At 35.0% G+C, this 12,330-nt stretch overlaps 1 protein-coding gene across 2 annotated transcripts in view; it reads right to left on the bottom strand.

Annotated features, from left to right (window-relative positions):
• The window catches only part of LOC128983063 (peroxisomal acyl-coenzyme A oxidase 3-like), a 36,933-nt gene extending 26,236 nt beyond the window's left edge, over positions 1-10,697 (bottom strand). For both annotated transcript variants that reach the window (XR_008489787.1, XM_054402198.1), the window contains exons 1-3: positions 10,516-10,697; positions 5,635-5,784; positions 4,592-4,753 (exon numbers count right to left, since the gene is read on the bottom strand). Coding sequence is in view for 1 of the 2 variants with exons in the window: in XM_054402198.1 (XP_054258173.1) it covers positions 4,592-4,753; positions 5,635-5,781 (309 nt within the window). In the remaining variant the exon portion in view is untranslated. The remainder of the gene's footprint in view (positions 1-4,591; positions 4,754-5,634; positions 5,785-10,515) is intronic.
• Between the last annotated feature and the right edge of the window lie 1,633 nt (positions 10,698-12,330).

Below are 12,330 nucleotides of genomic sequence, written 5' to 3'. Positions count from 1 at the left end.
CGGCATCTAGCTGTGCTAGTAAGAGGTTTCTGCTGTACTCCGTTGAGTTACTGTGACAGTTTAAAATGTCTGTGTTAATTGAAAATGCCGGGAACTGTGAAGTGCGTGCCAAAAAAAAAAAAATCAATGGACTCTTTGGTTACAGTTTGGTAACAAAGCTTTTCGGTTATGATCTCGTGCAACAAACTTTGCGCAATAAATTGGACACCCTGAAAGAATTTGAAATTTACAAAGCACATACAAAAAATGACAATAGCGAACTTATTTTAAATGACAAACTACAATTCAAATCACACGTAATTTTCAATAGTATTTTAAATCAGAGGAAGGATTCAAGACCAAGAGGGCAAAGTACAAATGATAATGCCGCCGCTGACATGACACCGCAAGAATGACTCCAGCCAGCTACTTGCTCGAGTGCGGATATGTGTAATCAACAGGCCTGTTTAGTCAAAAACCCCCGTTTATGTTTATGTATGTGTACGTCGCGTGTGACAGTTTGTGTTTTTGTATATTAACGACGCCCCTAAGGCTGAACGTCTGATGATGGCATGGAGATGCTGAAATGGCCGTAACAATGTTACAACTACTATGAGCTGATTGACAAAGGTAACTCTAACTCTATTGATTTAGTCAAAAATACCTGGACAGCAGCCATTTTATATTTTTTTACAAAACAATTTTTTGGATGATGCCTTTTTGAAATGTATTAATAATAGTGAAGTCTGTTACTACATTACATATGCTTGGTCGAGTTTTCGACCACTGGACAACCTCTAGTATTAATTGATGCACAGTATGAATAGGACTTGAACACTTAAAGAAAAGTTGGGTAGACTATGTGATAGATTTTTAGACCAAACTCTTAAAATTATTTTGATTTTCAGAAGCTTATAATAGGAATTTTGAAATTTTTTAGAAGTAATAGCCATGTACCACATTATAACGAATAGTAGGCCTAGTGATTAAACTTTAACAATTGTTCTACTATTTTTTAATCCAGGAACAAGTAGTATGTTGTAACATCAATTACAATTACGTAAGTGCAGATACAGTATTATAATGCAGCATGATTCACCTTCATGCCAACACATGTTGGCAGTTGCTCATTATCTGTTCTACGCCTATTGATAAGATAAAAGCACAGTCATACAATTTCACAATGATTGGGAGGAATATATGAATAATGAATCATACATAAGTTTAACTACACTATGACTATGAATTGAACATGGATAACTAGAATCAAGATTTAATTGAGAAATTCGTAAGTGCTTGAAAATCCCCATGTATAAAAATATCACCTTAAATCATAATTAATTTTACGCCACACTACACTGTTTTAACAAACCTTCCATCCCACACAAGGATTTAGTCCAGAAAACAGCTGTTTGCCGCCAGTTTAATCAAATGGGGGTTCGTTGTACTACTGTCCTGTAATGAGTTTTTACTAGACACCAACCAGCTGATTATATTTGGCAATGAGTGGTTTTCCACAAAAACATAACATAAGTTATGAGTGGTGATTCTTAGTCCTTTAGTCGGTGGGAATATATAAGGATTTGTACAGATCGTTTATTGTTAAGTTAGCTTAGACAGCAATATTTTTTGTTGTTGTTAGTAGTATGGGGTAAAATATCGTACGTCACTCGTCCAAAATGTGTTTACCGGACTCGTATGTTGATCCCCTATCGACTTTGTCTCGCACAGGAACAACCACACTTGACCGGTAAGCACCTATTTTCAGGACTAGTAACGTAATATACTATTAAATCATACACAGTTTATAACAAGAATCAATTTAAGGACTTATTAATTTAACAAAATTGGTAATTTCACAATGCACTTTGAAGACACAATCGGGATACAAATCACCTAAACTATACAATTCAACATGTCCGGCATATTGTCCAAAAACAGTCATAACTCTTTTGTAATCGCTAAATTCCATCTCCTTATCGGTCCAGTATCTCCACAAAAGAAAGTTTATTTTTATATTGGTTCCTAGAGGCCGCCCCATGGTCGAAAACTCAACCAAAAATATGTAATGTACGGACTTCTCTACTTTCACCCCCCACTGTAAATAAAACATATGATTGGAATTTGTTTGGATTTTCTGTTTATATTTTGTTGTTATTTTGTCACCAGCATGGCAACCCATAAAGCCCATGTTAATTTTTTACAGATTTAAAATTCATTTTTCATGCTTATTTTTGAGCCTGTCTAATTTATAAAGAGATTCTGCACATCTACAAGGTATTTTTACTATAAAAACAACAATCAAAATAAAATGTATTAAACAATTTTTGATGAAAAAACTATATAGCCTAACCAAAAAACAGAACCACAACAAAAATATCTTTTATTTGGTACCAAGCGCATGTAATTTGTTCCAGTAGTATGGTCAGGCTAGCTGTCATAAGTTTTGCAAAAGTTTTTTAGTAGGCTATATAAGATTAATTTTATGTAAGGAGCTTACACACTACTACAACAAGGAAACAAATCTGATCAGCTGACCACAACAGATAACGACAATAATTCAACCAGATAGCGCTGACTTGAACCCTTTACCGACCAAGGGCGGTTCCAGGGCAAATTTTTGGAGGGGACCATTCTATCGAGGGTGTGGGGGGGATTTTAATTCTAAGCCAGCATGGCCATAACTTCCAGGGGGTTTCAGGGGTATGGAAAACCCCCCATTGTGGGTGGGGAGGACCCGGAAATTTAGGAAATACCCCCGCCGCAGCAAACCTGCCAACTAAGCAAATTTCCATTTCTCCGAATGATTTTCAATTGAATCTATTTAGGTTTAACGAGTACCTAGGTTTGCTGCTACAAGGAAACTGAAACTAATAAAGTATGTTTTAGTAAAATATTAATAGCTTAGTATAAAATAAATAAATTTGCCTAGTTTGATCAAAATATATCCATAAACAAACAAACCACAACATTTTCAATATTCTTCATAAGAATAACATGGGAATTTTTAATTTAAAATTTTTTGAATTTTCTCCGTTACCAATAACTGTACAAAAACACTTTGATATACTAAATTAATTTTTTTAATCTCTTTTATATGGTCTAGAGATAAATTGGGAAATTTTGTGTTTTGGGAGTCAGAAATGAGAAAACCCAATTTTTACCCCATAAAACCCACCGGGAATCCCCGTTCCAATGGTCCGATCATGCTGGTTCGCGAACTCATTCAAGTTTATCTGGCCTTACACCTTTAAACCAAATTTCATCAAAATTGGACAAAAATTACTCAAGTTATCGCGTTCACGGACACACACATATACAAATTTGAACGAATGGTGTTTTTGGCCTCTGGGGACATCAAAATGAAAAAGTAAATCGGTCCCGGGCCTAGGTTTTACCGAGCCACCTACGGTAATAGCTACTTCCCTATAGGGAAGTTCGCTAAAATTATACTTTACAAAGTAGACATTTTAAGCACTCTGAGGAAGAAAAAGTTTAATCTCTTGTAATCTGAAAAGGAGAGTTTAAGTGCAAAACTTCCATTTTTCATTGATAAAACTTTTTCTGTTTTTACCGTTCAATTTCACCCATCTATTTTTAAATGTTTTGTTTCATAATGTCGACGCGCATTGTATTCCTTCAACAATGATTGTTTCAGAAAATAAAAAAGTTCCTCGCTTACTACATTTTTGACGTTTTTAGTGGTGTTAAAATCGACCATCAATCTTAATTTGCCTAAATAAACTATAAAAAAAATATGTTAAGGTTCAAACTAACTACACAATAATAAGTACTGTCCTAAAAAAAAACATATAAATTTGAAATCTTTATGTAAAAAAATAAGTGTAGGAGAGCAGGTTGAAAGAATGTAGTTTGTGTAAAAGAGAGAGGTTCATACGCCCGCCGGCCTCAGTATCCCACCATTTCGAATGGTGTGCACGGCCCGTTTTTCCACCACACAGCGCGCCAGTATCCAGGGGAGTATTAGATTAAGCATACTCCGTATTAAGTTATAATATAGATGATATCTGTACGACATTTCCCAGCTGGGCGGGTGCGTATGCGACACTGCGACATTGTTGATGTATCATACACTTGAACGCACATGTCTACAGTGAATACTCTGTAGAAACGTCAGTATGGTAGGCATGGCCCCTGTCTCTCTGGAACCACCACTGCCACCGACAGTCTGTTCCCGCTCGTGTACCCGCAATGTTGTATACTAGTGATAGACCTATCAAACTAAAAGTATTTATTTTTATGTCGTGTGTAAATGTTGTTTGTAACAATACATTTACCACATATACATTCGGTAATGTGTTATGAGAAGCTATTCAAGCGGATTTATATATTCCTGTAATGAAGTGTTTGACAATGGCAGCTCGCCGAAACATGTAACACATTGACGAAGGTTACTTTTGGAACTGATAAAAGGTAATGTATAACCAAATTTTTTCTATTTTTAATGATGTGTAAACTAATATTTTAGACAAATATTTGGAAAATAAGTACCTAGCCTACTTATTTGATTATCTTGACCACACCAAAATTATTAAGATAGTAGGTAAGTTTATACAGAAGAGTGACGCTAAAGAAAAACAAAAATACTCACTCGTGTCTTGTAGCTATGCTGGTGGATGTTGTCAAACACACCCAAATGATGAAACGCCACCAACTGAGCTCCTGTCAGTCTCTTTTCCTCCTCAGATGTTCGTATTTGAAGCGGACATTGTTTGAACAATGGGTTGTGCTCCAGTATTTGCCAAACTTTAAACTTAAAAAAACCATTTAAATTACAATCAATATATACAATAGGTTATGAAACTAGGTTTAATTATTATAGCCATTTATAACCATTATAGAATTTACTTTCATTAAACTGAAATAACATCACCAGTGGTGACTGGTGGATTAGCATAAAATCAAATCAATTTATTGTTGTAGACATTTCACAATGCATTAATAATCGTCATAAAATACATAATGCTGTTATTAATACAGCAAATGAATACTTACATGTAATCAATCAATATAATAAGATCTAGAATTAAAAAAATCTATAAATGTATAAATACAGGCACAATTAAATAAAAATATTTTGACATGTAAAAAAATCCTCCACTGTATATGGGCATTTTTGTATTAAATATGTTTTCATTTTTGATTTGAAAGTGTTCAAGGACAACTCTCGAGACTCCACTGATAAATTATTAAACAATTTAGCTGCCATGTATTGAATGTTTGTTTGACTCTTTGAGTATTTACAAAGCACTGTTTGTAAGGTTGTTTTTAAATCTTTTTAAATCACAGTGGGACTGTAGTGTAGTTACAAATTAGGCCTAACACTGCATGCATTGCCATTGCCAATGATCATTGCTGCATCATTGCTACAACGATTTGAAGAATAAAAACCCAATGAGTGGTTAAAATTTGACATGCAAAGCTCTGACTGATGGCCATAAATGACACTAAATAAGCACAGTAATAGGAGTGTGCACAAATTGTGTTGCATTATTGAAACACGGTATTTAGGCCTACATACCTTTATTCTTTCACAATATAAGCCTACAAATCTATTTATCTAAAGAGAAAATTTTAATTTGCATAAAACACCAAACATAACTTATTTAAGCCGGTTGTTGTTCTAAAACCTACCTTAACTTCGAGTAGTTCAGGGTCTTCTATATTTAGCCTCATTTTCTCCCAGCTAAAACATGCTTCATTTCTATACTCATCCAGGATGTTGGTTGTCATTGAGGACTTAGGCTCTTCACCACTTGATATTCCCGGTGCTGGACTCATGGTCTGTAAATAGTGATAGTTACACTGTGTTTTAAAGTAAACAATAATATTCAACTTTCATTTGAGCAGTCCAATTTTCAATTTATTTTAGATGGACCTTCCTAATCAACCTCTGTCACAGACAGATAACTTATGATCCTCAAAGATTGCACACCAGACCTTCTGAGACAAGATTTGGACGATTGATCAACGATAATTTCTCCTAACTGGAGTAACAACGCCTAAGACCAGATCATTGAATCAGATGACTGGCAGGATCTTAACTACAGTAGATAGCTATGAATTTAATTTTTAAATAAGCAGCATTAAATAGACACATTTGAGTTAGGATGAATGTGGGTAATTGTGAATAACTGGGGCACTTATTGTAAACTAGGGCTGGAATTTCTTAGTTTATTGTGCATTTGAGTAGAGATCAATGTTTTATGCTTATTTGGTTCGTTTCCATCCAGGATAAAAATTTTGGAATGTAAAGAGCCACTTAAACAAACATGTTCTTATGGTAAAAAAATACTCAGCGTGTTTTGTTAACAAACAAGTCGTGTGGGACTAAGTTACTTAGCCCTTTACAATTTTTTTTTTTAAGTACCTAAGTCCAATTGTCATGAAAATGAGTAAATATGAAGAAACTTCAAATGTACAATGCTGGTGCTATCAAAATTAATAATAAGATTACAGTACTTCGTCACAAAACCTTTTGTGGTGCTGGTAGCAATTAAGGTATTGTGGGTATTTTGCCCAGTGATTAATGTACAGTATAATAGTGATGGGCGATACGGGTCAATGTATCGATACTGCGTATCGATTCGTATCGGAACGTGGTGTATCGATACAAGTATCGTATCGTATCCTCATGTATCGATTTTCATCTGTATCTGATCAAATATCGTATCGTATTGTTTATTTATATATTTTTTTTTTAGTTTAAATATCTCAAATATACAAGCTGCATAGACAAATACTATGTTACTTACAAGCTTGAAAAGAGGGTTAGTGCTTGTAATCTTATCTCAGAAAAGCCGTTTCCTTCCTGTGTCTTTTTATTTGTATCAAACATACATACATAACCTCCAAATTCCGGTAAACCCTCAAAATTTGAAAACATTTTGTTATTGTTTTCCTAGTTTTTACACAGGGATAATGAATTGAACCAAAAAGTACTAATAATGATGGTGGGTATGCCACTTACACATTAAATAGTATAATATGGATAATGAGGGTCCCCACTTCCATTAATGGTGGCCCTAGTCACGGCCGACTTTAACTATAGGCCGCGGCCTGGTAGAATTGGCAACATCGCAAGTGGTATGTTGTTCAGTGACAGACGTCCCATAAGATAACATGGCAGACAGGTGACATCAGCTCATTAATTCACACTTTAATGATTTAAATTTAAATTTATGAACATAAATTTATTAAAATATTGCAAATAAAACATACAGAATTGAAACCCGAAACAATATGAATTAAAATCTATACCTGTACATTTTTAAGCGAAGTCAATATTGTCAGTCCAGTAACCAATCTTTCGTAAATACACAAATACCATTAGCTAGCCTACTTCCAAACAAAAACAGCTGTTACAACACCACTTGCGACGTTGCCAGTTCGAAGGCCACAGCCGTGCCCTAGTTTTGAGGTTTTTTGCAAAACATAGCTGAATATACATGTTTTATTGGTGTTTTTGAAGATGCTAGGGTAGAATATAAAATTTCCACCACTACTTTTGAGGGGAGGAAGATGGGAAGACAAATTTCTTACCATAAAAATATGATTTATATTAATAAATAAACAATACGATATTGGCTATAGGCGTATCGATACGGGCATATCGATACACTCCCACACCAACGATACAAAATATCAATATTTTGCGGTCCTTGTATCGATATCTGTATCGATACGCACATCACTACAGTATAAGTAAAAGGCAGCATGGGAGTGGCGAGCAACGCCTCCCAGTCTGCCCTATTTTGTGACCTAATTTTGAAACAAGAAACTTTTTGCCAAAGTATTATTCGTGCACTTAAAAAAAGTTATTTGAATTCTTAAGCCCTATAAAAATTTACACCACCTAAATATATTGTACAGTTACAGTAGGCTACTGTGTTGGAGTAGAGTAATTCACCGAGTATATTGTTGAACGTTTTGAAGACGTTGCCTATTTTAATACTGAGCACGTGTCGGCTGACAATACAGGTGCGAATTGTAAATTGAAAAACTTATAATTCGTCCATTAATTAGATAACTTTGTATTGTTAAATGGCGTTTTCATATTATACATTTAATTTGGATTATTAGCAAGTTTGTTTTTCTTTACCCCATGTTTACTAAATAGGTACCGGTACTTGAAATGCTCGTTTTATGTGGTTGGAGGGGGGAGGGGAGGTTGAAATAGAGGGCAGCATAAATTGGGGGGGGGGGATTGCGCCACTGGGTTTGGGGAGGATGGGCACGTCTGCATGGGTGTAACATCAGTAAAAAACCCCAATCGCCTATAACCTACACTTTACCTTCTTAACACTAATACCAAAACCCACTGACAGACCCACGGGAATTTTCACAAACGCATGTCTGGCAGCACTGTTTACTTGGGAGATTCCATCCCCCAAATACCTTTCCCCATTTTCCTCCCCTACCTGTTGATATATATTGTTTGTTCATTTTGTGTGGGTGCCGTGACCTTAAAAGATTGTCTACATATTCATAAAATGCCCGTCTCAGAAGCCCAGCGTTTTGGTTTGTGTGTTTCTAAGCGGTCCCATTATTTTGAAATGGGGTCTCACAGACCGGGGGTTTTGGTTAGCGTCAGCCTGGGTAGGGTTTCGGTATTAGTGTTAACCCTCCGAGTGTCCCTTGTTTTGGCCTTAATGTCTGCCTATTTTTTGCTCATTTGCAAGGATTTACTAAAACGGATCTGAGAAGCTTAAAAACAATGTTAATTACTGTTCTATATACCATTTTGTTTGGAAAATCATGGGCTTCAATATTATAGATAGAACATAAGGAACATTTGTTTCAAAAAATTTTTTTAGGTACCGGTAAAAAAAAAAATATTTTGGAAAATTTTCAAAAAAAAAAATAAATAAATAAGTTCGCGCTCAATGAAATTGTATAAATTATAGGCCTATAAATATTTGAAAATAGCCACTTTGTTCTAAATTTTATGAGGATTAAAAATATATAATAATATACGGTAAGGAAGTAGATTTGCAAATAAATAAGTTATGGGCAAAAAACAGATTTCAGTACATAGCGTTTAGCTAAGAATGCATAGCCTAACCATAGCTAGGAATCTGGCTGATAATTTACATCAATATCACTACCTACTTCTTCAGGATCATCAACCAGCCCTTCAAAATCACTTAAATCTTCTTATAATGCACCACGTATATCACTACTTTTGATTTTTAACACTTAAAACAATGATAAACGTAATAAAACACATCAGTCATCGGTCCGAGGATAACCAAGCTGTTTACAAATACGCACGTCAGCTGTCTGCTACAATATTTTCGGAATTTAAATGAATAGCGCTTAGAGACAGACCTCCGGAGAAAGCTCTGAATCAGTAAAATAAAACGATACCGGTACCTAACTCGATCCAGTTCAATCCGATTTTGTCAGTCATAGAGCCTTCGCCGTAAACAGTGTTTGTGAGTCGCTGCAGCGACACAAAACACTACACAAAGTGTGTTATGTGTCGCTGCAGCAACTACACTCGGAAAGTTAATCCAACCTAACTTCCAAACTATAAGCTTAGCCCACTGCTTTTCATTCCATCCCTTAGGCCTATAGTTTGAGCTGGTTGTTTATAATGCTTGCTGCTGAACAAACTCTACAGCAAAAACCAATTTGAGGAGTCATTCTTTTCTACTTAGCAAAACTTTAATATCCGATTCCATCATACTTCTTGATTTATTGTTACAATCAATGTAGAAGTTTGGTTTTTGGTTAAGCTAAGTTTGGTTAAGTTAACGATTGAATTGATAACTTAACTTTACGCTCTCGATACTTACGATTGAGTTGAAAAACAGTTTTGCACTCTTCTGTTAAAAGTTACCTAACTTATATTTTTAAAACACCCTTTAGAATAAATGGGTAGACTTCCGTATCTGTTGGCACAAACAACCGAATGAAAATATCAAATGAAATAATCGAATAATCAATATTTTCTTTCGGTTGTTTGTGCCAACATATATGGAAGTCTACCAGAATAAATTTTTTCATTGACACGGTCGTTAACTAACTTAGGCAGTAATAAGTTAAGCGTGATAGGCTTAAATAAGTTATTATAGGTATTTAATGTGTCTGGAGAGCTTTTAAGTTAAGACATAAGACATTTATTAGTTACTTTTATATGTAGGCCTATACATGAATAGACAAGTCATTCATTAAGTTAGTAAATACATCTTGTATTTAGTCTTAGGTAAATAAATATTATATCACAAGGAATTGATTAAAAGTTACAGGCATTAACTTATAGAAAAGTCATTTCAAAGAAAAGTATTAAAAGTACCCGGCTACAAAAAGTATTAAATATTAAAAGTAATAGGCTACAAACATTAAAATTAGGACTACATCTGATCTAGGCTATAAAATTAAATGTATGTCCTCTCACTAACTTAACAATTAAATAAATTAGACGCAGGTTTTATCAGACATTTCTTACGTAATAGACCCATTCTTAACCTAGGACACCAAAAGAATGCACAAATACAAAAACCCCATTACCTTTAATTACCGTAGCTTTGAAATAAAAGAAGGCCTACAATATAACCGATTTACGAAGCACAGAATAAATAATAATAAAAATATGTAATTCAAGATCCTTTTTGTTCACAAAAACATTGAATATTGCCAAAACATCACTTCAAACACCGATGGATAGGAGGGTAGGGTTGAGGGTTCGCTTCGCATTCGCAAAATAAATTGACAGAACCAAAATGACACTCACTAGCCTACAACTAAATATAAAAAAAAACAAAAAAACAAAAGGTCACAGCACATGAGCCGGTTCCACAGAGTAACCGTGCTGATATTTAGCATGGATATCACATAGTGTAAACAGTCTTTTATTGTGTTGGCATTGAATTTGGGCATAGATAAAACGGGTCGCTGCTGTCAATTTGCCACCACGTCAAAACTCCACCTCGTTGTTTTGGTCAGAGGCGTCAACCCACCACCACAAAAAACCAAGGTGGCGGGTTGACGTGTATGTATACGCCAACCCGCCACCTCGACAACAGGCCACCACGACAACCCACCACCACACATTTATCCGAGGTGGCGGGTTGTCGTGCACACTCACGTCAATGAGCCACCACGATAACATGCCACCACGACAACCCGCCGTGAAGCTCCATGTTCTATGTCGTCAACCCGCCACCTCACACGTAGGCGACAACGTGCCACCCCGTCAACCCGTTTTACGAGGTGGCGGTTTGACGTGTACGCTCAATGTTCGGTGCCGCCAACGCGCCAACTTGCACGTAGACGTCAACCAGTCACCACCTCAACCCGCCACCACACTGAGGTGGAGAGAGAACAACTCGCTACCATGGACCCTGGCCGTTAACCGTATATGGATTTATTTTCTGTAGAATTAAATATATTATTACTTTGATTCAGTTATTTTAAATTATTGAATATTGTAAATTAAACTAAATTGTAAACTAATAATTTTATTTATTAAATGATATATATTTATAGACACATTATTTATGATAATTTTGTTGTTGTCCGTATAGTCCAGTATTAGCATTTGAGTAAGGAAATAAAAAAAAAGTTGAAACCGGTTGGAAATCATTTATTAAGGTCTCCTGAACCCAAAGAAGAAAGTCCCAGAAAATCCCATGGGGACTTTTCCGCCATTTTGAAAAATAAGTCGGCCATGTTGGATTTATGCAAGCCTTTACGGTAATGGGTGTTACTAGTAAACTAATTAACTTAAAAACCTCCTGTTTGCATAAAATTGTTTTGTATACTCCAAGCTAGATATTATACATATAAAAAATGTGTTCCTTTATTTCTTTTATTTTTCTTTACTAATTTACAACTTATTTATTTTGATGTATTGTAACATCCATAATTAGCATTTTTCATTTAGTATCCTTTTGGTTTGCTGTTATAAGGAAAACTGTTAATACCAATTAATTGTAGAACATAAAATATTCTTTCAAATACACTAAAAAAGTTAGCCTATAAATATTCCTATTAAAGAACCTATAGAAGCGTTCGATATATTTTCGCTCAGGCGCTCGGCTGGCCGGCTGTTTTCGTCACAGCCGACAATACTGCTGCCAGTTCTTGGTTGTTTTATTATTTAATCTAAACCCTTACATATCTTGAAAATATATTTAAAAATACAATACATAGCTTTTTACGTAGTTTATTATTTCATGCTTTCTATTAACAATATTTTAGACTGATTTACCTAATTGGCATTTTTATCAGTATCAATTCCTAGGGAAACACAGGAACTTTAAAGTGTAACATACATAAAAATCAGCAATTAATTTCACATGACAAAATATGGAACATTATAAC

The sequence above is a fragment of the Macrosteles quadrilineatus genome, unplaced genomic scaffold (assembly GCF_028750875.1).
Source record: "Macrosteles quadrilineatus isolate MER2022 unplaced genomic scaffold, UCM_ALF_1.0 Scaffold_1__1_contigs__length_201487025, whole genome shotgun sequence".
Lineage (NCBI taxonomy): Eukaryota > Metazoa > Arthropoda > Insecta > Hemiptera > Cicadellidae > Macrosteles > Macrosteles quadrilineatus.
Note: the sequence above shows the minus strand (reverse complement) of the source record. Positions and strands in the feature narration are given on the sequence as shown.